The 27,239-nt window shown below is 42.8% G+C and overlaps 1 protein-coding gene across 4 annotated transcripts in view; it reads left to right on the plus strand.

Moving 5' to 3' along the window:
- Nucleotides 1-26,811, plus strand: part of HSD17B2 (hydroxysteroid 17-beta dehydrogenase 2) — a 62,789-nt gene extending 35,978 nt beyond the window's left edge. For 2 of the 4 annotated variants that reach the window (XM_023637383.2, XM_070262103.1), the window contains 3 exons: nt 5,694-5,879; nt 18,597-18,734; nt 26,388-26,811. In XM_023637383.2, coding sequence (XP_023493151.1) covers nt 5,694-5,879; nt 18,597-18,734; nt 26,388-26,740 — 677 coding nt within the window. In that variant the 3' untranslated portion in view covers nt 26,741-26,811. The remainder of the gene's footprint in view (nt 1-5,693; nt 5,880-18,596; nt 18,735-26,387) is intronic. The other 2 variants (XM_014738466.3, XM_070262104.1) reach the window with 1 other exon arrangement.
- Nucleotides 26,812-27,239: the final 428 nt, after the last annotated feature.

Raw genomic sequence — 27,239 nt, forward strand, 5'->3', positions numbered from 1 at the left:
TCATTCCCTCCGACATCTGCTCAGTCACTCTCCCATTAATTACCGCCCCCGTCCCCTCCTCACATCTTTCCCCCTACCAACATGAACATGTGTTAGACTTTAAAAATATAACTTTGTAATCACTGCCCTCCCTCAGCCGCTGCCCTTTCTCTTCTGTTTCCTTCATGGCCGAGCTCTTTGGAACTCTATCACCCTCTGTTTTTAATTCTCATCAGGCCTCCCTAACAGGTCTGGCCAGGCTAATTGGTATTATCCTAAACACCAAGCTCTTAACTTCTCTGCAGTGTTTAAACATGTCGATCACCTCCTCTGCCTCGGCATTGGGGTCTTCAGCCCCCTCTTGACTTCCTAGTTCTCCAATCAATCTTTTTGCTTCTCCTGTATGAGCCTCTTCCTCTGTCCTCTGCATAAATGTGAATGTTACTGAGGGCTCCATCCCCCAAATGCCCACTCCAACTTTCCTGGGCTATATACTCTTCTCTCCCTACACCAGGAATTTTCACCAGGACGGCTACGTAATGCGGGGGGCCCAATGCAAAATGAAAATTACATGGGGTCGCTTATTTTAACAATGATTAAGACTTTGCAATGGTGCCAGCAGAGAATTAAACCAAGCATGAGACCCTTCAGAAGCACCGGGTCCCGTGTGACTGCACAGGTTGCACACCCATGATACCCACTCATCCTGGGCACCACTCCCCCAACCAATTAAATCAGTATCTACATATAGTAACTCAGCTAATCCTTCAACAAGGAGGCTGATGCTGTTGCTCTCTTTTTACTGGGAGTGTCATCTGTAAGGAAGATCCTTCTTGAGGGTCCCAGATAGCAGTATATTTTAAAGCTCCCCAGGGGATGCCAGTGCTATGCCAGAGTTGAGAAACACTGAGATTTAAGCCAGTAACTTCCAAATCTGTATCACCAACCTAGCCCTCTTCTCAACATCCAGACCTGTATGTATATAGAATTGTCTGCCAGACATCCCACCTCAATGTCAAAAACTGACCTCATTATCATTTCCCCTGCTGCCAGGCTGCAAATCAGTTTTCCCTCCTGCATCCATGGCTCAGACACTGGCACTGCTTCCTAACCAGTTATTCAAGTCAGCAACCTGGGGGTCACTTAGACCCCTACCTTGCCCTTGATCCCTGCACCCTATTGGTCCTGAGTCCTGTCACTTCTACCTTAGACAGTTATCATCCCAGCCCCTGCCTACCATCTCCAGGCAGCTGTGGCCACATCTCTTACCTGGGCTACCGCGATGGCCTCCTTGCAACCTGGGTTTCCTTCCCCATTGCTTTCCAAGGGGAGAGTAATGTTTTCAACGTGCACGTCTCACAATGTCATCTGACTCCTAAAAACTCTTTGATATACAGAGCCCCCACGTCTTGGCTTCCTCCCATGAGCCGGGCTTATGGTAGGTATTTTGCTTTGTTTCATTGAATGGCTCAGTGGCTCTCTACCTGCCACCAAATAAAATCCAAATGCCTTAACAAGGATTAGAAGGCCTTTCAAGATAATGGCCCCTGCCACGCCCTTGGTCTGCAATACCTGCAGGTCCACTCAGTAAAATCTGAATGGTTTCCATAATAGAAGGTGTTGGTTCACATCTTTGCACATCCAGCTTCCTCTTACCAAAATTTCCCTCTTGGCTCCACTCCTTTTCTCTAAGACTCTTGCCTTTGTCCACCTGTGGACTCTACTCCCATAGGAGACCTGGCTCAAATATAGCATCTCTTGTATGATCAACCTGATAATCCAGGTGGCATTATTCACTTCCTCTTCCGGAACTCCCTCATTACACCTTGCACACGCCCATATTACTGCATTATTTTAAGTATCTGTCCATCTCCCACTCCTCACCACTAAGTTCCTTGAGAACAAAAACCATGTTTCCATCATCATTCTTTCAGGTGCAAGTGACACAACCCAATTCAAAATTGCTAAAGCATAAAAGAAATGTATTTACTTATATAATTGAAAAGACTGGTTAGCTTTAGGCATGTCTAAATCCAGGCACTCAAGCAATGTCGTTAGGACCCAGTCTTTATTTATGTATTTTTTTTTGGTGAGGAAGATTGGCCCTGAGCTAACATCTGTTGCCCATCTTCCTTTATTTTGTATGTGGGATGTCACCACAGCATGACTTGATGAATGGGGTATAGGTCCACGCCCAGGAGCCAAACCCACATACCCTGGGGGGCTGAAGTGGAGCATGCGAACTTAACCACCACACCACCTGCTGGCCCTTGGAGGCCTCAGGCACTTCCTGCTTACATCCTCTTTAAAGCTGACACTCCCAGCAAAAACAGAGTAATGCTACCTGCTCCATTTGGTAGTTAAACAGTAGTTATACAGAGAACACCTCGAAGAACCCCTGGCATGAGGCAAGTGTTCAGTACAGACTCCTATTTTCCATTCATTCAACGTTAAGCACAGTCCCCGGCATATAGTAAATCCTTAATAAACATCTGATAAATAGGATGAGGGAAACATAGATGGTTGGTTATTGGGAATTAATTTTTAGCAAGTTTAGCAATGTGTGGTCATTTTCTAGAATGACAGTTTTCGTGGGCTGATCTTTTGCTATCTGATAGGGTTGAGCTTGTCCCTCTTATAAGCTTGACTTTACCATGTCTTATTCAAGGAGATATTCAATACAGACCCCTGTAGTGAGGCCTGGAGGGGCACTATCGACTATATTGAAGGGTAAAGCAGTGGGTTCTAGATATGGAAATACCACACTAATGTCTAGGGAGAAAGGAGGGTGTCAAGGGCAGTTTCCAGGGTGTCAGTCCCTGCTGTTTTGGGGCCCTGCCTTCTGGAGAGAAGTCCTCTTCTGGGACAGGATTTCTAATACCCCTTCTGCCTGCTCTCCTCACAGTCTCTTTCAACTTCAGCCTCTCAAGTCAGAGAGAATGTGGAGCTGTGGGACAGGGCAGTTTGAAGTCACCAGGAAGGATGTTTGCTAAAGAATCGTCTAGGACCAGTAGAGAAACCAGAAAACCTCAGCTCCTGTCAGAAGGCCAGCAACTGTGCTGTGTTCCCACACAGCATATTATTAAATTAGTATTAATGTATTAATTAATGTTAATTATTTAAAAACTATTAAGGCCTATAGGTATAACGTGCTATTGGTCAGCTTGGAATTCTGTGACAGGAGTTGGCAAATTCTGGCTTTCCCTGTTTTTTTTTTTAAACATTTTATTTTGAAATAATTGTAGATTCACAGGAAGTTGCAAAAGAATGTAGAGAGATCCTGTGCACTCTTCGCCAAGCTTTCCTCAATGGCAGCATCTTGCAGAACTGTGGTACAAGATCGAAACCAGGAAAGTGGCATTAGTATAATCCACAGGCTTTATTTAGGTTCCATTAGCTATACTTGCATACGTGTGTGTGTGTGTTGCTCTGCAATTTTCTGACAAGTGTAGCTTTGTGCAAAAATCACCACAATCAAGATACAGAACTGTTCCATCACCACCAGGCTCTCTCATGCTGTCTTTTTAGAGCCATAGTCTCAGCCCATGACAATCACTATTCTGTTCTCTCTCTCTTTAACTTTGTCATTTAAAGAATATTAGGTAGATCTGCCACCTATTTTTGTACAGCCTGTGAGCTAAGGATGGTTTTTACAGTTTTAAATGGTTAAAAGAAATCAGAAGACTATTTTTTGACATATGAAAATTATGTGAAATTCAAATGTCGGTGTCCATAAATCAAGTTTTATTGGAGCACAGCCACTCCCACTGATTTACAGATAGTCTGTGGCTGTTCTCACACTATAATGATAGAGTTGAGACAGTACGACCTGCAATGCTAGGAAATTTACTCTCTGGCCTTTTATAGAAAACGTGTGCCGGCCCCTGTTCTAGGGCATTCTCAAGCTGCCATCTCCATGTTCACTGGTCAAGGTGTGCATCAGGCTGAGTGAATTATAACCATCATTTGAAGGTGCTAGTGGAGGCATCTTCTCCAGCCATCACCATCCTCATAATAGCTGTTGAGTTCTTACTGCATGCCAGGCATCATCTCATTTAAGGCTCGCAATCATTATTGTGTGTAAATGTCGGACCACCAACTCAGGTATGCAAGAAATGTAGCTTTATTTTCTGTAACTCAACTCAATTTCTATTTTGAGCCATCTTTCTGTCCTATGGCAAAAACCATGTCAGTCATTTTGAGCTTCACTTCATTTCCCCGGGGTAGCATCTAAATTCCTGGGGATGGGACGTTTTTGCCTTCGATCATCAATGCTTCGTGCTGCCCCTGCTGAGATGTCCGATGCTCTGTGGGGTCCTTGTGCAGGTTGGCTGCTGCCTACCTCCTTGATGCCATCAGAAAGACGTTGTTAGGGCTGATGCCTCCTGCCATTTCCCTGCCTCTGCTAGCACTGAGACTCATTCTGTTCCTGGACATACTACAGGTTCTCACACCTGAGGGTGCCTCAGGATCTCCCGGAGGGCACGTTCTATCACAGATGCTGAGCTTCAGTAACAATTTCTGATCACAGTTTCTGGCCCAGCAGGTCTGAGGTGGGGTTCCAGAATTTGCATTTCTAACAAGTTCCCAGTTGACGCTGATGCTGCTGTTTCTGGACCACACCTTGAGAATCACTGTCCTAAATCATGCTGAGGCTTGGGGAACTCAGAGAATCTGTTTCCGGTCTGTCTAGCTAAACACACTTTAGATCCTGTCACCTCTGTTTCTCCCAGGTAAAGAGGACCCAGGTTACTAACCTCTGCTCCAGATCCTCCTCCCCCAAAACATCTGGAGGTTTTGTAGTACCTCTTTCCTCCCATTTAGGGTACTGGTTCCCAAGCTTGGTTGTACATTGAATCACCCGGGGAATGTTAAAAACCACTAATGCCAAGGTCCCCTCTCTCCCCTACCCTCAGTTTCTGGTTTAATTGGCTGGAATGTGGCCTGGGCATTGGGGCTTTTAAAGAGCCCCCCAGGTGATCGTAATGTGCAGTCCAGGCTGAATACCACCACGTGTGGACTGTGGTTCTCCAAGAGTGATCCAGACCTGCAGCCTCAGCATCTCCTGGGAACTCGTTAGAAATGCAGATTCTCAGGTCCCACCCCAGGCCACGCCCCCCCACCCCCGCAAACAGATTCTCTGCAGGTAGGGCCCACCCACCTGTGTTAGAACAAGCCCTCCTGGTGATTCAGTCAAGAGGGTCAGGCTAAGTGGGGAAGAAAATAGGGCTCAGGGACTCTGCAGTTTCCTTAGCTCTTGGCACTGCTGCCCTTGTCTTCCTGTTTCCCTGGACTAGGGAAACTTTTCTAGTCTAGGGAAAAGGGAAGACAGGCTCCTATATCATCCTGCGTTGTCCTAAAGATGTTATACTGTCTCTACAGAAACATGAGGTAGATTCTTATTACCTCCCCTTGCTGTCATACCTCCCCAGATAGAGCAAATACCTAGCTTCTTGGATATAGGAGACGGCTTTGAGGCAAAAGAAAACACCTCCAAAAAACCATTGCTTAATATTTCACACATTTACTCTCCACACAACTCCCCAAGGTGGTTGGTTTTAGGTTATTCAAGGAGACTGAGGTGCGAGAGTTTACGTGATCAGTCTAGATCTTAAATCTCCAAGGAGCCCTTCTGACTCCAGAGCTTGCAGTGTTAAAAATCCTCCTGCTCTCCACTCTCGCCTATCCTCAAGGCTGTTCCTTTCTGTTCTCAGGACTGTGGGCTGTGGTCAACAATGCTGGGATCATTTGCTTCCCAGCCGAGGGGGAGCTCATCCCCATGACCCACTACAAACGATGCATGGCTGTGAACTTCTTTGGGGCAGTGGAAGTCACGAAGGCATTTTTGCCTCTTCTTAGGAGATCCAAAGGGAGGCTGGTGAGCATCAGCAGCATGGCAGGTGAGTTAACTTTTCTCCAAGAGGCCGTGCAGTGCCCATCGTGCAAGACATGGCTCGCTGCATTCTTTGTGGGATGAACAAGAAAGCAGGACACGCTCATGCAGCGCTGGGTCAGGATTAGTCACATTGTATGTTTACTTTTGATCTTAACACAATCAAACCTTTCTCTCCTTTCAAATCCTTTCAGGTACAAACTCTTACCTACTTTCTAAAGCATGTGTTCATTACTGGGGATTTGGGGATTCATACCTTCACAATGTGACTGCCAACGCACAAGCTTCCCAGATTTGGACGGGAAATCCCACATACAGTTAATGTCAACATTGCAAGTAACCTGTTTTCAGTTTTCCCTAAGTTCAGCACACTGTGTTTTTCTCTGCAAGATGAGTAGGCACATATCTTCACTCTGTTGGAACTGTCAGAGTCTCATGTCTTGGTTGGCTGCCTACTAGTGTTTTCCACACAATCCTTCGCATCGTTTTGCAATCTCAAGGATATTGGGTCAGGGTGTGACATTTGATGACTCATCTCTCTCCATTTCAAAGAAGAGAGAGTCAACAAATTGAGTCAAGGGTTTAACAATCTCCCTTCCTGTAAACAATGCCCACCTATGTGATATCACACCCTTTCTTCTAGGACAGACATTTTCAAATTGGGGCTCCTCAGAGCTTTACTCAGCTTTGGGTAGCGTCCATTGGGTTGTCTTTTGGGACACTGCATGGGTGAGAGGGAAGCCAAAGGGGTGGGCTCTGGCCTCCAAGATCCTGCCTTTAAATAGAGGAATATAACTCTTCACTGTTTGACAATTGGTTCCAGGTAACACTTTTTTTTTTTTTAAATAAAGGGTCCAACCACTTATTTTTGTTGTTGTTGTTTGTTTCTTTGTTTTTGGGGAGAGGTTCTTTGTATTTCCTAGACAATTATTTTCGTCCATCATATTCCCTTTCCCGGCCTTGACTCAGTGACTTCCTTGAATTTAACTGCTATGTGAGTGTGTCATTAGAGTCGTTGATTGGCTGAGGAAGAAGAAAGAAGGAGGGAAAAAAGGGAGGGAGGAGGAGGAGATGGGAAGAGAGAAGTCTAAGGTGATTAAGAGCAATGAGTATTATATTTTAACTTATATGGTATCCTGAAGTATTTCCAATTTCTTGCTACCTTGCTGAAGCAAACAAATTCTGAGAAAACGCATTTGCAATATTTCACCCTTATCTTTCTTCTGAGAGTAGCCTTTCCATATTTTCCCTCTGTGGAAGCCTCACCTTTCTCAGTTCCCTGGCAGAGTCTGGTACTTCTGGAAAAGCCTCACATGCTCCTTGCCTCACTCATTCAACAAATATTTACTGAAATGACTGACTGCTGTCTTCTCCTTGACACGCTGACAAGGAGTTTTTTCTCTTTTCTTTCTTTGTTCTCAACTTTGAGTAGCTCATTCATTTATACGGTTTTACTTTCCTTATCACTAATATGCCTACTATCCGCTGTAGGCCCAGTGTCTGGCATGTATTAGAAGCTCAATTAATAAATGAAGAAATGCAAATGTGCAAATGGCTGAAAAATGGATGAATGAATGGGTAAGCGAAGAATTGACAATACAGAGGATGCCCATTCATACTTCTTCATCTTGGCCTCTACAGCTTTTTCCAAGCCAAGATTTTGTACTCTCTTGTCATGTATTTCCACTGGGGGGAAACCGTGAGTGTTAAAATAAATCACACATCTCACTCCTATTCCCACCCCTGGATGTGCAAATTCTTCACATCCAGCCTTACTATTTCCATTTCATTATCTTACCATTATCAGTAAGTCAACACATCTGAAACCAAACTTATTATCAGCAACTCAAAGCTTGCTCTCCTGACTTCTTTCTCTTCTTGTCCTGGTCCTTTGAGTTTCAGAGCTTTGAGCTTTCTTAGGTTTGTTTCTCTCTGTGCCTGGCTCTCCTTTCTCCCACCTTGTCAGTCACCTAGACATGGGGAGTCTTCCTTCATCACATGCAGCTTGGAATCCTTATGTCCCAGAGAAACTCTAGAAACAAGTTCATTTATAGGATTCAGAAACACCCAAGGTATTTTATGAAGTTGTTAAAGCAGTAGCCAGAAATCAGAACAGATGGGAAGCACATGCACTTGACAGGGCAAGTGTTTGTAAGAAGACAGGAACAAAACTCTTATATGATGCTTATAGTTTCCCTCATTGATGAGGAGTAGAGGAATTCAGCAGAAAACAAAATGAGGAAATCTCTAACACTTGCTGATGAGAGTTTGGCAAAACATTGGAAAAGATTTTGAGCAGAGGATAAGAAGCTAGACTGTAATACAAGGATCAGAAAAGTCAACGCATGTGTAAAAGACAATACATAATCAATCAATCCACAGAAATTAACATCCAACATGATGCCAACTTGATGATGTGTCTCTTGGCAAAGTTAACATAATAACAGTTTTGGAAAACGTGCTTATCTGGGAGTTCATCTCTGGTATTTTTTTCATTTTGAAGCAGGGGGCATGGAGAGAGAGACAAGGCAGTTAGTCACTAAGAAGTGTTCTCCAAAAGGAGCTCGTGGTTGCCTTGACCCATCAAGTTGTCTTGAGCCAGACACCTCTGCCACCCTCTGCATGACAAGAATTTCAGTGGTGTTGATTTATCATGGAAGTTTGCATCAGCCAGCAGAAGCTGAGCTGGAATCAATAACTCTGTTTCAGTTCTCCATTGCTGCAGAGCAAATATCCCCAGAGAAAGTGTCTCAGCGTGCTGTGAGTAGGCAGCTGGTCTGGCAGACAGAATAGTGGTCCCCCAAATACATGCATGTTCTAACCCCTGGACCCTGAAATATGTGACCTTACCTGACAAAAGGGACTCTGCAGATGTGATCGAGTCAAGGATCTTGAGATGCAGAGATTATCCTGGACTATCTAGGTGGTCTGAGGCGATTACACACGTCTTTACAAGAGGGAGGCAGGAGGGTCAGAGTCAAAGAAAGACTGGAAGATAGAGGAAGGGGCCATGAACCAAGGAATGCAGGTGGCTTCTAGAAGCTGGAAAAGTCAGGGAAACTGATTCTGCCTTAGAGATTCCAGAAGGAATACAGCCCTGCTGATACCATGATTTTAGCCCAGCTAGAGCTCTGACCTTCAAAACTATAAGATAATAAATTTATATTGTTTAAGCCACATGGTGGTGGTAAATTGTCATAGCAGCAATAGAAAAGTAATACACCTGGGTTGACCTGAATATTGGGTCAAATGCCTCTGGGCCCATCTCAGTTTCTTTAAAGGTCAATGGATGATGTATCTACCCTTCTTTCCTGCCTCCTTCCCACCCTCCCCACCCCCCCCCCCAAAAAAAACCCAACTTTGGGGGCTGGCCTCCCCTTCTAATACCCAATCTTGGCTCTCTATATCAAGGCTCACTCTGCCCCAGGCCTTGGTCCAAGCACTCCTGGAGGACATCTTTTGGTAGTTTTAGCTACCAGACAGATATTCTTCTTAGTGAGACATCAATTCTGTTTTATTTTTTTTTTAATTTCAACTATATTTGGCCAATGTGTTCAATTCCAGTATTATGGTAGAAATGCCTGAGAAACTGTCGACATTTGATTCAGCTCGAGCAACACGGCACCAATTCCTGCTGCAGTGATGAGTGCATGTTTTTCAATCCCGATTGGGCTCTTTCTATGGGTCAAACATAATTATCTCTGATTAACAACTTATCACATGTGCCTAATTTCCTAGTTCAAACATTTTCCTTTTCTGCAAACTCTAACACCCATTCCTTCCACCCTTACGCTTTTATGCTTCCCTTATGCTTCCACCCTATGTGCACAGCCTTTTCTCCTCATCCTTCATACCATGTTGAATCAACACTTAGCACTTGACTACACGCCCGAAAAGCAAAGCCGACTTCAGAAAGCACAGATTTTATTAAGGACTTTGTGCAAAGATAGAAGAGAGGGTTATATCCCCAAAGACCCAATTTAATGAAAATCCCTTCTAGATGCTTCTTTTCTCCTTCCAAAAGTCTTCAGTTGCCAGCTACCTCTCCTCTGGGCAGCTGCCACTCCTTCTTCCCCTCCTAACTGGCTCCAAAATCTTTCCTCATTCATCTTTTTAAGGTTCATCCATGTTGTGGCATGTATCAGAACTCCATTCCTTTTTAAAGCTGAGTCAAATTCCACTGTATGGATATACCACGTTGTTTATCCATTCATCAGTGGATGGACATTGGGTTGTTTCCACTTTTTGGCTATTATGAATAATACTGCTATGAACATTCACGTACAAGTTTTTGTGTGCACACTGTAAATTCTATGTAAGAGTTAGCTATAACTATCACTTCCTGTGTCCTTGGGTAAGTCATGTAAGCTCTCTGCACTTTGGTTTTTTCGTCTTCTAAAATAGAGTTGATGAAGATAATAATAGAACCTACATCCCAGGACAGTTGTGACCACTAAGTACATTTAGAGCTGATGTTCAAATACTCAGAGCAGTGCTTGGAATATCGTAGACATCTAATAAGTATTAGCAATTATTATGAAGCATCCCCTATGCTTCAGGCATTTGTTGGATGCTATCAGATATATGATCCCGATAATCCTGCAGAGTAAGTATTAGTATTCTCATTTTGTAGTCTTGAAAACCAAGGTTCAGAAGAGTTATATGACTGGTCCTTCAGTTAGAACCGGAATTTAAACTTTTGTTCCATGTTCTGACTAACCAAGCTACTGCCTCCACCACTGATTCAGCTGGATGGTGTGTTACCTCCATGTCAACCACAAGCCAAGAGCCTCAGGGGCTCTTCCCAAAGGTATCACCTCCGCCATTTTCCTCTTCCTACTAGCCCCACTGCCAGCTGCTTGCTTCGGCCTCACCTCTGTTCCCAGGGAATAGGGTCAATATAATCCACATCTAAATCCACTGCTATGGATGGGAAGTTCCAGGATTGGGGCACAGGAGAAACACCGCTTCCTTAAATTCTTCTCTAGGAGATGCACGAAGAGTCAACCACATTGTAAATATACCCTTCCCTTCCACCTCTCCTATCCCTAAAGAAAGGAACAAGAAACAAAAAAGAGTGAGAGAGACGTCATATAACTATACAGATAGAATCAGGTTTCAAAAAGGAGAGGAAGCCAGTCAAGTGGAGTGGAAGTAAACTGCCTGGGTTTTGATCCTATCTTTACTACTGACAATTGAATGATTTAGGATAAAGCCCTGAACCTGTGAGTTGCAGCTTCCTCATTTAAAATGGGGATAATAATAATTGCTTCTTCTTAGGGCCGTGATAAGATGAGATGAAATGGCACAGGTTTAAGCAGTAGCCTCACACCTGGAAGGAATAGGCTTAGAGACCCAAAAGCTTGCTTCCCCACCCCTGATTGTGACACTGAGTTACCTTCCATCCTGCTGTTCCCTGTGTTCACAGTCTAGCCTCTGGGCAGATTACCCCAACAGATCGTTACTTCCAGATTTGACCATACCTTCTCTGGGAGAATTTTATCCTCTGTAATCATGTCTATCATCCTTCCCACAAAAATAGAATAGCTCTTTAATCCAAATCCTGGCAAGGAAGTTGGATAAATATTTAATCAAGGATTGGCAGAATGGGGTGGCACCTCTTTGACTGTACAAAGGCCAGTTGAAAAATCTTTATGTTTGAGAGGTCTAAAAGCCTTTTCTGACCAGTTTTCCTTTTAAGTGATTACAGAATAAACCCCTGTGTACAGTTGCCAGCTGTGCTTGAATAAGAACAGTTGAAAACAAACCTTATGAAGCAACTCAGGCCTCAGGCATTTGGAGCAAATTGGGGTTTGAATCCTGCTCTTCTATTAGCAGCTGGGCGACCTGGGGCCGCCCACCTCACTTGTCTGCGTGTCCATTTTACTGTTTGCCAATGATAGGGTGACACAACACCTGAGTCTAGGGCAGCAATTCCTGACCTCAGCTCTACCGACATTTCAGGGGAGGCTAATTCTTTCCGTGAGAGACTGTCCAACGCATTGTAGGATGTTTATCAGCATCTGTGTTCTCAACCCACTGATGTGAGTAGAGCCCACGCCCCCGTGCTGACAAATCTTCAGACATTGCCACATGTCCACTGGGGCAGGGGTGGGGTGGGGGGCACAAATCACCCCCCGTTGAGAACCTCTGGTCTGGGCTGTGGATTTAAATGCATTGTGGATTCTGAGTGTTTAGCACAGTTATTGGTACATGGAAAGCATCCTAGGCAAAAGGACCTCTCTACTGAGATAAAATAGTTGCCCACCACACTGAGCTGTTTAAAAGGCATTAAAATTACTTTACACCAAAGTAAGTGGCATCAGAGATTCGTACAAGTCTACAAATTACAGTATCCAGTGGAGTTCATGGTTCCAGCCTTGAGCCTAGCTGACAGTCCAGAGAAGCTCACTGTGGGATCATTCCTGGACATTTTCTTGCCAAGCTGGCTGCCTTAAGGAAATCGTCTGGCAAATCATTCAGCCAGTCCTTGCACCACTCAGTGCTGTGCGAGGAAGCCAAAGCTGAGATTTGCTTCCCTAAAACTCTCACACAGTAGCCAGAACTAGTGCAGGCAAGGGGAAGAAGGTAGAGCAAGATGGAGTGAATGTCTCTGTGCTGAGTTTTGTATCAGATGCTTATGCGCCTAGAGTCATTTAAATCTAATGTCTGCAGGATGCAGATATTAATCCCTTTTCTAGATTGAGCACACTCTAGCCCAGGATCACCCAGCCGGTAAGTGATGGAGTCAGGGCTGGTTCTGAGTTCCTCTCACTTTATTAGACTATTAAATAAGAACATACCAGGCAAACTGGAACAAAAAAACACAGACCCTAACTCTAGCATGTTCAACTGGTGATTAGGAAGTGTTAGCAATTTATGGCTGTCCCCTAAACAGCGCTTCTCAAACACTAACGTGTGTAGTGATTACCTGGGGATCTGGTTAAAATGCAGAATTAGACTGAGTCGGTCTGAGGGGAGCCTGGGATTCTGCATTCCTATAACCAGTTCCTAAGTGGATGCTACCAGTCCCTGGACAGCTTTTTCATGCTCCAGATGCATTAGAATCACCAGAAAGGCTACTTACAAACCACTGCAGGAAATCAAATCTACAATGAGATAACATTTCATACCTGCTACGACGGCTATCATCAAAAAAACAGAAAATAACACTTGGTGGGAAGGGTGTGGAGAAATTGGAACTCTCCGGAATTGCTGATGGGAACGTCACATGGTGGGGCCTCTGTGGAAAACATTTGACGGTTCCTCAATAAGGTAAACACAGAGTTACCGTGTGACCCAGCAACTCCATTCCCAAGTGTATACTCAAGGGAGCAGAAAACAGTGTTCAAACAAAAACTTGTACCTGGATGTCTATTGCATTATTCTTCGTAATCGCCAGAGGTGGAAACAGCCCGAACGTTCATCAACTGACGAACTGACAAACAAAATATGGGCTATCCGTACAATGGAATATTATTAATCCATAGGAAGGAGGGAAGCACTGATACTTGCTACAGGGTGGAGGAAGCTTGGAAACATTGTGGTAAGTGACAGAAGCCAGACACAAAAGGCCACATACTGCATCCCTCACCAGTTCTTCAATGCCCCGATAGATAAGCCTTCTATTTTGGAAGTCAGGTTTTCCCTGATGAAATGGAAATAAACTTACCAAGTTCCTGGCAACCTTTTGCCTTGCTGCCTTTAGGCAACAGGATTTTAACCTGAATGGAACAAACATAAAAATTCGAGAATCTAACTGGACAGGCTGTGAAGGGGTGCGTAAGGTCAGAAGACCTGAGACCCTGTGGCTCTTGGTCAGCCAGCCTGGGACACCTCCACTTTTTTCATCTCATCAGGGATCTTAGATACTAATATAAAATATTAATAGTAAGGTTGGATCTATGATGTTGAACCCTGCAGAACTGCTATTTTGTAGGTCAAAAATTGTCTAATACTGGCAATTTCACAGGGTTCAATATAATACAAAAGGCAAATGTGTCTTAAATGGTTGGTCCAAAGCATGTTTTCTATTTAGATTGGTAATGTGGGAAACGATAAATTCTCACCACCTGTCATATCATCCATAAGGCAGTACATCACCACGAAAGCACAGATGCAGAAATATGTGACCAAAACCTAATGTAACAGTTTAGGATTTAGTATTCAAAAGAAACACTTGGATTTTTTTCAAATACAGATTCTGATTCAGTAGGTCTAGGGTCGGTCCTATAATCCACGTAATAAGTATTGTGGGAGATCCTGAAGCAATTGTACTTACTATTCTAAGAAACACTGAACATAGGGAGCCTTTTGGGCTATTGAGATATTATTGCAAAAACTTTGAGTAGCACTAAAGGAGCTAATAGGGAGCACTCATATGGAGCTTTCTTTGTGCCAGGCACTATTTTAATATACTAATTGATTTAAATTTCACAACAACTCTGTGATGCACGTACTATCATTATTCTTAATCTACAGGTTAAAAGACAGAGGCGTATAACAAAAAATGACTTTCCTACTTTTAATTGATTTTCCTAATCAACGGCAGAGCTGGGATTTGAGCAGAGGCTGTGTTGGCTCCAAAATCCAGCTCTTCACTGCTACTGTCTGCTAACCTGCCTTCGAGCTGGCCAAGCTTACCCCATCTACAGAACCCACGGGGATGTGAGAACAGGCCCAGCCCACAAACAGGGTTGTGACTTTGAACAAGTTGCTTTAACTTCTTTGTCTTTCTCATCAGTAAAGGAAAGGTGTTGGATTTCATGAAACTCAAAGTCACTTAAATAAGAATCAGCTGGTCATCTGTGGCAAGACAGGAACCAGAGTTGGCTATTTGATGCCAGGTGCTGTATTTAAATTTCGTCAGTTGAGCCTTGGAAGCCTTCCTTTTAAGTGACAGGGCTGAACTTCAAACTAGTTTAAACAAAAAGGGGAAAAAGAATTTGTTAACTCACCAACTGACTGGAACCAAGTTTTAAGATGGGATCATCTTCACTCTCCCCCGCCGCCACTCCAACTTCCCTCCTTAACACCCATCTCCAACACCACTCTCCCCTTTTCGCTCCTCTGCTTTCCTTTGCTTACCTTCTTCTATGTGGTAGCAAAATGGCCCCTGGGAGTTCCCATATTTCACCGTTATCACACTTAAGTAGCCAGGAATAAATAATAAAGCTGTCTCCCTTCCACCATCTGTATCAGGACTCTGGCTCAGTGTAGGTCACACGCCCAACCCCAACCCAATCTCCACCTCTGGGGGTGGGGTGGGTATTATGACTGGCCAGTCTACCTCTCTTAATGAGAAGGACAAAACCATTGACTGACGGCCTTCCTACCAAGACAGGTGGTAAGGGTGAATATTTCCCATAATGGGAATTATGTGAGCCAGACAAAAGCTTGAATAATGATGTAAGAATAATGATGATAACTGCCATTAACTAGTCTAGGTATCTCTATGCTCTTTCCCCCTATCCCGTTTTACTGAGATATAATTAACATATAACATTGTATTAGTTTAAGGTATACAACATAATGATTTGATATGTGACTATATTGTGAAATGATACTACAATAGGTTAGTCAACATCTATCATCTCTACAGTTACAATTTTTTGTGTGTGATAAGAACTTATAAGATTTACTCTCTTAGCAATTTTCAAATTTTCAAATATGCAATACAATGTTGTTAACTATAGTCACTATGCTATATATTACATCCCCTGAACTTATTTATGTTATAGCTGGAAATTTGTCCCTTTTGACCACCACCCATTTTGCCAGCCCCCCAACTCCCTCCTCTGGTAACGACCAATCTGTTCTTTGTATCTATGAGTTTGGTTATTTTAGATTCCAAATATAAGTGAGGTCATACAGTATTTGTCTTTCTCTGTCCGACTTATTTCACTTAGCCTAATGTCCTCATGGCACTCAAGGGCCATCTGTGTTGTCACAAGTAGCAAGCAGGACTTCCTTCTTTTTTATGAATGAATAATATTCCATTGTATAAAAAATATACCACATTTCTTTATCCATTCATTGGTCAATTGTCACTTAGGTTGTTTCTGGGTCTTGGTGCCTATAAATAGTGCTGTAATGAACATGGATGGTGCAGATACTATGCTCTTTTTTTAATTGAAATTTTTACTGAGATCATTGCTGATTTACCTAAAGATGTAAGGAAGAATAAGAGAGATCTTGTGTACCTTTTACCCAGTTTCCTCCAATGATAAGATTTTGTGAAACCAGAGTACAATATTATAACTAGCCTACAGCTAATGTTATAATCTACCAGTTTTGTTCAAATTTCCAGTTTTACTTGTACTTGTGTATGTATTTGGTTCCATACATTTTATCATCTCATTTTCTTTTTAACTGCATTGTATGGCTTTCAGATTGTGGTTAGATAGTTGAATTCAAAGCATGGTTTCATTATGTGGCTGGAAATGGCCAATGTCTCTACTCAGACTGCCCTTTAAGAAATCAGATCTGGTCATTGCAGTCATATTTTCCCTGTGTGGGAAATGAGCTCAATGTTTTACGGGGGGTTCAGGAAGAGGTTGCTGAAAGCTTGTTTAGAAACAAGGGTTTGTCTGACCCACTACGGACTGTAAAGTTTTGGCATAAGCATCCCTTAATAAATAAAGTCCTTAATAAGTGTTAGATGTGGGAATGAGGCATATTTTGTGGTCTCAAATGCTTATGCTGAAAACTTTAACCTTTGGATAGAGGTAAGACACAGGCAAGAGAACTTAGGGGTAGAAAGATGTCCTTCCATGGATGAAGCATGCCCAACTAGAAGAATAAAAGAGATTTTGGCAGGCAAAAGGAATCATTTGGAAAAATCTGAAGTCAAGAGAACAAAGACAAGCACATGTGCAAAACTAGACCCATGTTTGGTTTGGTGAGAATCACTGAAGGCTGGGAAAGCTGGTGGAACTGGGATGCATGGAAAGGTAAGACCAGGGCGCACTGGAGATCCTCTTCCCAGCCCTAGATAGTTGTGAAAATGTCCTGGGGGTTTTAGACAAAGCAAAATACCCATGAAATCTTCTCTGGCATTTGCTGAAATGTCTGTGGTCTCTTGAAGCCAGGTGGTAGCTTCTTATTTTTTTTAATTAAAAAAATTGATATATAATTGACATACAAAAGACTGCTTATATTTAAAGTACACAATTCAATAAATTTGGACATATGTATGTACCCAGGAAACCAGCACGACAATCAAGATAGTGAACATGGCTATTATCCCCCAAAACTTCCTATTCCCCTTTCTATTCCCTCCCCTGCCCCCACAGCATGTAACCGCGGATCTGTTTCTTTCACTATAGATTTGTTTGTTTTCTAGAATTTTAAATAAATGCCATCATACAGCACATACTCTTTTTCGTCTGGCTCTTTCATTCACCATAGTTATTTTGATACTCTTTCATGCCGTTGCACGCATCAAGTTCATTCCTGTGAATGGTTGAGTTGCATTTCATCGTATGGCTGTATCACCGTTCGTTTATCCATTCACCTAGTGGATGCTTCTTTGACCAGGGAAATCTTTGCCAAAGCTGGGAGCCCTAATGTCATGGGTCCAGTCATCCTGGGTTCCCCATGAGGTCCCCTGGGTGCTGTGCACCCTCACTATCTTCACCCCTTCACAATCTCAGTGTCTTCCAGTTAAAGAACACCAGGAACACATCCGTCTTCATTTCCTAGGGTCATTGTAACAAATTACGAGGGCTTAAAACAACAGGAATTTATTCTGTCACAGTTCTGTAGGCCAGAAGTCTGAAACCAAGGTGTTGGCAGGGCCACCTCCCTCTGAAGGCTCTAAGGGAGAGTTCCTCCTTGACTCTTCCAGGTTCTGGTGGCTCCAGGTGTTCCTTGGCTTGTGGGAGCATCGCTTCAATCTCTGCCTCCATCTTCACATGGTCTACTCTCCTATTTCTGTGTGTGTCTTCTCCTTTTCTGTTTCTTACAAGGACACTCATGATTGGATTCAGGGCCCATCCTAATCTAGGATGGTCTCATCTTGAGGTCTGTACCTTAATTACAACTGTAAAGGTTGTATTCTAAATAAGGTCATTCTACTTTTCTGGCTTCTATTGCTTCTGACTTCCATAGCTCCTCCTTCCCTGCTGGGCCAATGATGGACCCAGTGTATGGCTCAATTTCCCCAAGGTTCTAAGATGAGTGTGATGTAGGTGGAATAAAGAGCGTCTGCCCCAGCCCTACCCAGCCCTCCTAGAGTAAGTCCTTTCTTACACCCTCTTCCAGAGATGCCTCAGAGTTCCCCATGGTGTGTGTTACTCCTTGTTGCAACAAGTATTAAACCCAATTTGTTTAACTACATGTACTGTAACGGGTTGAACAGCGACCCCTACACAAAAAGATATGTCTACCCAGAACCTTAGAATGCAGTTCAGCCTAAACAGGGGCAGATGCTCTTTATCCTGCCTCACTCACATTTAGCTTGGATGCTGGGAGAGATTGAGCCTTACACTCAGCTTGTCATTGGACTAACTGTGATGGAGCAGCCATGGAAGGCAGAAGCAAAGGAAGCCAGACCATGCTTGTGACGAAGAAAACATGCTCACCTGGGCACAGAGGTCCCTTCTCTGCCTTAGTCACCACTGCTACCAGTTCCTGGCATGCAGTCAGCGCTGTTTAAATACTCAGGAGATGAACAGATGAAAACATCTGACTTGATATTTTTTTTCTCCCATTATTCCTATAGCAGGGGTCCCAATGGAAAAGCTGGCAGCTTATGGGTCATCCAAGGCGGCTCTGACCATGTTTTCGGCAGTCATGAGACGAGAACTTTCCAAATGGGGAATTAAAGTCTCTGTCATCCAGCCCGGAGGCTTCCAAACAAGTAGGTATTTGAACCCAAGAGCCTGCAATGTTCGTCCTTGAAGGGATGCTGAAGCTCCTTTGTTCTGACAGAGCTCAAACTGAACCCCCCCCCCCCCCTTAATCAACCAAAGAGGTGTTGGAATGAGTGGCCTCTTTTAAGAATAGAGGGGCAAGGGCGAGGTTCTTCACTGTATGGTTGTTGCCCTGCATCATTCCACAAAGGAGTTAGGGTTTTTCTCATCAAAGGTTAATTTTTTTCTATTTGCTATACACACACACACACACATATATTTTTTTTTCCACATTTCTTACCTGGAGATTATCTGCCTTTTGCCTTTATCTCCTGGTGTTTGTTCAACTTGCAGGTCTTACATGGTCAAAATGGGGGAAAAATTCATAAATGAAAAGATGTTTATTTTAGAAGGTGACGTTATTGATTTAAACGTATTTGCAAGGGATCTGCGAGTTCGGAACGATGGAGAGAACTAAATTTGGCATTCCCCAGAGTTCTTAGTCTGTTTACCTACCTTGGGATGTGAGTGATGCAGATGTGTTTTCTTCCTGACTTTGCTTTCTCCTTTTTCTCCCATAAACATCAGCACAAACTTTGCCTGCTCTGAGAGGGTAAGAGAATTTCTTCTCTGTCTTTGTGGCTAATACAGATAACACTTTCTTTTTATTTGGGGTCAGGCTGGGCATTGCTGGCTGTGGAGTCAATTAGTACCTGTTCTTGTGGCACGAACATCATTCTATTGGCAGTGACAGTAACCAAATGTGAGGCACTGTCTTCTTCACTGTGAGCCCGAAAAGCTCAAAATGAAATGGGCTTCCCCAAGGCAAGACCTGAACCTCTCCCTCAAATGAAGCTTGGGAGCCCTCCAGAGAGATGTGTTTTTGGAGTTGGGAGGATCATCTCTCCCTCTGGGTATCAAACTTGGTATTTTCTTCCCTGTTCTATTTATTTGCTTTTGTCTTAGGTGACTTGCTCTAACTTCTCTCTTTTTCCATTTTTCTTTATCTTCTCTAGGATGTTGAGAAGAATAATAAAATAATTGCTTGGCTTTTGAGGTCTTTGGAGGAAGCCTTTTCTCCCCATTTTAGTTTCCTTTTGGTGCTGTAATAAATTACTACAAATTTATTCTCCGACTGTTCTGGAGGTCAGAAGTCCCAAATGAGTCTTATGGGGCTAAAGGTGTTGGCGGGACAGTGTTCCTTCTGGAGGCTTCAGGGGGGAGAATCTGTTTCCTGGTCTTTTCTAGCTTTGAGAGACCAGCTGCATTCCATGGCTCCTGACCCCTTCCTCCACCTTCAAAGGGCATCACTCCAACCTCTGTTCCATTGTTCCATCTCCTTCTTCTCAAGATCCTTAACGTAAACATATCTGCAAATTTTCCCTTACCGCGGAAGGTAACATATTCACAAGTCTGGGGAGCAAGACATGGACATCTTGGGAAGGGGCATTATTCAGCCTGCCACGCCCTTCAACATTATACTACGTAAATTTTTTGTAAACCTCATCTTGTTTCTTTCCACTTACGGGTGCACAGATCATTCCATCCCTAACTGGCAGTGACTGTGAAATTCTTCTTTTTAAAAAGTTTTCATTATTTTTTTTCAGGTGTACATTGTAATATATTTCGAATTCTGTGTAGATTACATCGTGTTCACCACCCAAAGACTGATTACCATCCATCACCACACACATGTGCCAATTCACCCCTTTCCTCCCCTCCCTCCCACCTTCCCCTCTGGTAACCACCGATCCAATCTCTGTCTCTATGTGATTGTTTGTTGTTGTTTTTGTCTTCCACCTATGAGTGAGATCATACAGTATTTGACTTTCTCCCTCTGACTTATTTCACTTAGCAAAATACCCACAAGGTCCATCCATGTTGTCACAAATGGCCGATTTCATCATTTCTTATGAATGAGTAGTATCCCATTATCTATGTATGCCACATCTTCTTTATCCATTCGTCCCTTGATGGGCACCTAGGTTGCTTCCAAGTCTTGGCTATTGTGAATAATGCTGCAATGAACATAGGGGTGCATGTATCTTTATGCATTTGTGTTTTCAAGTTCTTTGGATAAATACCCAGCAGTGGAATAGCTGGATCATAAGGTAGATCTATTCTTAATTTTCTGAGGAAACTTCATACTGTTTTCCATAGTGACTGCACCAGTTTGCACTCCCACCAGAAGTTTAGGAGGGTCCCCTTCTCTCCACATCCCCTCCAACACTTGTTGTTTCCTGTCTTGTTAATTATAGCCATTCTGATGGGAGTGAGGTGATATCTCACTGTAGTTTGGATTTGCATTTCCCTGATAGTTAATGATGTTGAGTATCTTTTCATGTGCCTGTTGGCCATCTGTATGTCTTCTTTGGAGAAATCTCTGTTCAGATCTTTTGCCCATTTTTTATTTGGGTTGTTGGTTTTTTTGTTGTTGAGATGTATGAGTTCTTTGTATATTTTGGATATTAACCCCTTATCTGATATATGATTTGCAAATATCTTCTCCCAGTTGTTAGGTTGTCTTTTCGTTTTGTTGATGGTTTCCTTTGCTGTGCAGAAGCATTTTAGTTTGATTTAATCCCATTTGTTTACTTTTTCTATTGTTTCCCTTGCCTGGTCAGACATGGTATTTGAAAAAATGTTGCTAAGACCGATGTCAAAGAGCGTACTGCCTATGTTTTCTTCTCTAAGTTTCATGGTTTCAAGTCTGACATTCAAATTTTTAATCCATTTTGAGTTGATTTTTGTTCATGGTGTAAGATAATGGTCTACTTTCCTTCTTTTGCATGTGGCTGTCCAGTTTTCCTGACACCATTTATTGAAGAGACTCTCCTTTGTCCACTGTATGTTCTTGCTCCCTTGTTGAATATTAGCTGTCCATAAATGTGTGGGTTTATTTCTGGGCTCTCAATTGTGTTCCATTGATCTGTGTGTCTGTTTTTGTGCCAGTACCATGCTGTTTTGGTTCCTATGGCTTTGTAATATATTTTGAAATCAGGGAGTGTGATACCTCCAGCTTTGTTCTTTTTTCTCAGGAATTCTTTGGCTTTCTGGGTCTTTTGTTGTTCCATATAAATTTTAGGGTTCTTTGTTCTATTTCTGTGAAAAATGTTGTTGGAACCTTGATAAGGATTGCATTGAATCTGTAGATTGCTTTAGGAAGTATGGGCATTTTAACTATGTTAATTCTTCCAATCCAAGAGCATGGAATATTTTTCCACTTCTTGGTGTTTTCTTCACTTTCTTTCAACAATGTTTTATAGTTTTCAGTGTGCAGATATTTCACTTCTTTGGTTAAGTTTATTCCTAGGTATTTTATTCTTTTTCTTGCATTGTAAATGGGATTGTATTCTTAATTTCTCTTTCTGCTACTTCGTTGTTTGTGTAGGAGTCAAGTTTTGACGTAATGTGTTTTTCAAACACCACCTCCTCTCCTCTCCTCTGAAGAATATGACCCACCTCCCTTATACCCCCCGAGGTGATGGCCATTCTCTCTCTCCTCCCTGAATTTTTGAACTCTGGGCAGGTGCAGACTACCCCCACGGCTCAGTCCTTAGTTCTGGGCCATCGAACATTTAATTGATGATTTAAGTGAAGACGTGAAAAAGCACGTCTAATGAAAGACCACAAACTGGGAGGAACTGCTAACACATTAAACAACAAAATCCTAGAGGTTTGAAGGTTAGCCCAAACTCACAAGATAAAAATCTAAAGAGAAAAACTGAACTTTTTCTTGAAACATTTGGCAGTGGGGATCTCAGAGTTGTTCAGGAGGAGTGCACCTTGGTGCAACAGCTATTCTGGGAGGTAGACCAAGAGAGAGGCCTGGGCCATCCAGGTTGAGAGGCTAGACCAGGGCGATAGCAATGGAGGGAAGATGAGGTCCTGAGAGGGGCTTCCAACTTGGGGACTCCTCCCTGGACAGGGAGGAGAATTGAGGGGATTGAGGGAGAAGGTGGGTAGGTCAAAGATGATGCCAAATGTGACAGACTGAGAGACTGGGATAGAAGGTGTGACACAGAAAGAAGAAAGCCAGCCGATGGGTGGTATAAGTGGAAAGGATGAATTTGCTTTTGAAAATGGCAGGAGAATTGAGGGTTTGGTGACACAGCCAAAGAAAACTTCCAACACACAGATGTAAGACTCCATTTGGACTAGAGAGCTACCCTGTGGTTAAAATACAGTTTCGAGGATTCATCGAAATTGTTATAGATAGCTTTATGAGGGAACTGTTCTTATCAGGCACTAGCTACCTTCCATACATTCTTTCTTGATGCTGTTGATCTTATTTTTTTTTAACTGAGAAATAGATCATATGCACACATAGTTTAACAAATTATTATAAAAACTCATGTGCTTAACATCACATCAAAAAATAAAACATTGCCAGCACCCAGAAGCCCCCATGTAATCCTCTTCTCTTATAGCCCTCTCCCACTCCCAAAACATAACCACTCTCTTACTTTGTGTAACAATTGTGTATTTGCTTTTCTTTATGGTGTTACATCCTTACATGCACCCCTAAACAAGAGAGTTTGGCTTTACTGGTTTTTGAACCTTACCTTGAATGGAATCAATGTGTATGTATTCTTTTGCATCTGGCTTCTTTTATGCGACATTATGTTTTCACAATTCATCCATTTGGTGTGGATTCATTTTCAGTGCTGTCTAGTATTTTGTGAACATGCCACGATTGTTCTACTGTTGATGGGATATTTGGGTCACTTTGGACAATTATGAACAATTTAGCTATGGACCTTCTGGCACAGGTACTATGGTGTGTGTGTATGTGATAATTCCTATGATACATAGCCAGGAGTGGAATGAGTGGATCATAGAGCTTATCTTCAACTTTGCTGGATAATACCAAGCTATTTTCTAAAATATTGTTCCAATTTATGCGCACACCCTTTCCATGTAGGTCTTAATCTGCACCACAGCCCTTGAGGGATAGGTTTAATTGAGATCATTCACCAGGTAAGGACACTTGGGTGGGGTAGGTGATATATACCCCAGTGTGAGTGTCGGGCACACCATGACAGCAAGGAATTTGAAACCACACCTCTAAGTGCAGTGCCCAATTCTTTCTTTTATACCAGGCTGCCCTCAGTTTAAAGCTGATATTTGATGGGCTCTCTGAAGGCAAGAGGCTAGACAGTGGAGGGCTGAGAACTCAAGTCTGGAGAGGGACGCTTGAAATGGGGGACAAGGAAAGGAATCTTCGGGGACACAAAGAGCTTCTAAATACATTCAAGGAGACATAGTTGACTTTTTAGTGCCCTGCAATAAAAATAGCTAAACAGACTGTATGCTTAGCAGATTTTAAGGACTTTACATGCGCCATCTCACTTAAACCTTGCCTATCAGTTAGGCAAGATATTCCCATCTCCGAGGGAGAAAATGAGGCTCAGAGAAGTTAAGGAATTTCCCAATCTACAGAGCTGATATGAGTCAGAGATAGGATTTGGATCCAGGCCATCTTAATTTCATTGTGTGTAGCCCCAAAGTGGCAGGGGATGGGTGAGTGGGCGTCAAAAGTAGTAGATGAAGGTTGACGTAAGGCTGGTGGCTTTATCACCAATAAAGAGAGCTTTGGGGACTCTGGACAGGGCACCCACAGGAGTACGTAGAAAGTTCATGAGGTCTTTAAAAGAGGGAGGAAGTGAAGAGGAAAAGGAATGGCCCAGCCTGTGAAAGCAGAGACTGGGGGAGACGTGGCTGGAGGAACAATAGTTCGTGCCAACTTGTATTTCAAGACCTGGAAGCCTCCAGAGTAATCGTCAGGGTAATCATTGCGCCTTCATGAAAAGACTTGAGCAACTGAAACTCTGTTTGCATTCCATGAGTATAATTGGGTTTCTCTGGCTTACATTTCACTGCGAGGCTCCCCCACAGTCCTGATATCCAGGAGTCACCCCAGCTTGCAAACAAAGGCTCATCCCCACAGCACCCCTGAACATCACACACTTTGCAGGAGGGAGTGTGGGTGCTGCAGCCTTTCTGGAAAGTAATCTGGCAGCAGCTGTTACAATTCAAGATGAATGTGACTTTTGACCAGGCAGCCACACTTTGGGGACTGTAGGCTGCAGAAGTAAATGCTGAAATACAACGGGATATTGGTGCAAGGCTGGTTTGGGCAGCATCACCTGAAATGGTAAACCTAGGAACAGCTAGAAAGTCATTCGATAGAGGGAAGGTTGACTAAAACCTGTTCAGTGGGAAATTCTGCTGCTCTGGCTTGAATCTATAGCCATTGACCAGGAGGCAAGCCTGTCACTTATTACTAAGCAAAAAACCAAACAAAAACCAAGAAAAAGAAAAAGAAAAAAAGGGCATTTCTGAAAAATATATATAGTGTGGTCCTTTTTGGGTTTTGTTTGTTCCTGGTAAAATAAAATTAAACCAAAGCCTTCTATGTGTATATATGTTCGTATGAACAGGAGGACACAGAAATGTGAAAGGACACACAAGACTGTTACTTCCCTCAGAAGAGATTACTTTTAAAAACATAGACATCTGTTTATTATGGACTTTATACGATGAGCAAGCTTTGCTACTATATTTTAAAGTAAATATATATTATTAAACTTTATATAATAAGCAAGCATTACTTCTATATTAAAAATATATTTATATATATGTATATTTGTTTTTGGTGAGGAAGACTGTCCCTGAGCTAACATCTGTGCCAATCCTCCTCTATTTTCTATGTGGCACACTGCCACAGCATGGCTTGATGAGCAGTGTATAGGTCCGTACCTGGGCTCCAAACCTGCGGACCTCAGGCTGTCAAAGTGGAGTGCATGAACTCAACCACGACACCACGGGGCAGGCCCCTATATTTATATATTCAGTCATATATAATTTATATATTAAATTTTAAATGTATATTTAAATTATATTTAATATCTGTTGTCTAAAATTAAATTACATTATATGTATTAAATAGATAAATGATAGTTAACATTATATATTTAATTTTACACATAGAAGCAGGCATTATTTCTATATTTTAAAAAGTTATTTGTCTATACGTATATGTGTCTGTATGTACATACATATTTCATACATAACATATTGTATACATTATATTTTATATTGTATATAATAGTCGTGAAAAGACATTTTCTAGAACGTTTGTGGCAGCGCTATTTGTAAGAGCCCCAAGTGAAAACAATGCAAATGTCCATTACAATATATTGGATAAATAATTTATGGCATATTTACACAACGGAAAACGCTGCAGCAATGAGAATGACCACACAATACATGGATGGATCTCTTAAAGTCAAGTCAGATTCCATTTATATAATGTCCAAGGCCAGGGGAAACTACTCTGTTCTGTCAGTCGGGACAGTGGCTCCTGGAAAGGGGGCTGGAGGGGGCGGGGACGCTTGCAGACTGGTCCTGTCCTTTTCTTGATCCAATTGCGGGTTCCATGAGCTATTTAGTTTGTGAAAACTCAGTCATCTGTGCACTTTTCTGTATGTATGTTTAAAAATATATAATAAATACCATTCTAAAGTACATATTTTAAAAGGCGTCTGGGAACGCCTGTCAGCGGCAGCCATCACAAGGGCCTGCCTCCCTATTAAGGGTCAGACACGCCTATTCTGGTCATTCCAGCCTCTGAGCCTCCCTTTCCTCTTGCGTCCCAGATATCGCAGGCACGAGTGAAATGCAGGACAAGCTGGAGAAGAACCTCTTGGACCACCTCACCCCGGACGTGCAGGAAGACTACGGCCAGGACTATATCCTCGCAGAACGGAATTTTCTCAGTGTATTGAACGTGAAGTCTCAACCAGATGTCTCCCCGGTGCTCCGGGACATCCGGCACGCCATCTCCGCTAAAAGCCCCTTCGCCTTTTACGCACCGGGGAAGGAGTCTTATCTGTTCCTCTGTTTTGCTTCCTTTGTCCCTACTTGCGTATTTGATCTTTTTCTCAAGAACGATGGACAGAGCATGCCCAGAGCTCTAAGGATGCCTAACTGGAAGAATAAGGCCATGTAGACAAATAAGCGCCCAGTGTTATAGACGAGGGAAACCCGAGCTTCCCATTAAAGTTGTGGTTTCTACCTTCACTCTCTGTGAACTCTGTTGGTTGAGTAGCACTTAGCGGTGAGAAGGCTGGTGGGTGTAAGCGATCACCATGGAGAGTGTTGAGTGCCTTCTCTGCACTGGATATGTTTCATATATTCTCTCATCTAGTTCTCATTAGAGAGCTGAGGTAGGTATCTTCACCCCTTCTAAATAGCTAAGGGAATTAACGATCAGAGAGGTTAAGTTCCTAGTTCATTGTCACACAGCTAGCAAAAGGCAGGGCTGGGATTGAAATCCAGATTGGACTCCACTGCCTGCCAGGAGAGGAGGAAGAGAAAGAGAGATAAAGAGAAAAAAGAGAGAGGGAAGGGAGAAAAGGAGGAGGAAATGGCAAGGACCACAGTCAAGCAGAGTCTGTCTCATTGTGCCTTGATATCCCGCTGTGACTACCGCATCCAAGGTATTGGAT

The sequence above is a fragment of the Equus caballus genome, chromosome 3 (assembly GCF_041296265.1).
Source record: "Equus caballus isolate H_3958 breed thoroughbred chromosome 3, TB-T2T, whole genome shotgun sequence".
Taxonomy (NCBI): Eukaryota; Metazoa; Chordata; class Mammalia; order Perissodactyla; family Equidae; genus Equus; species Equus caballus.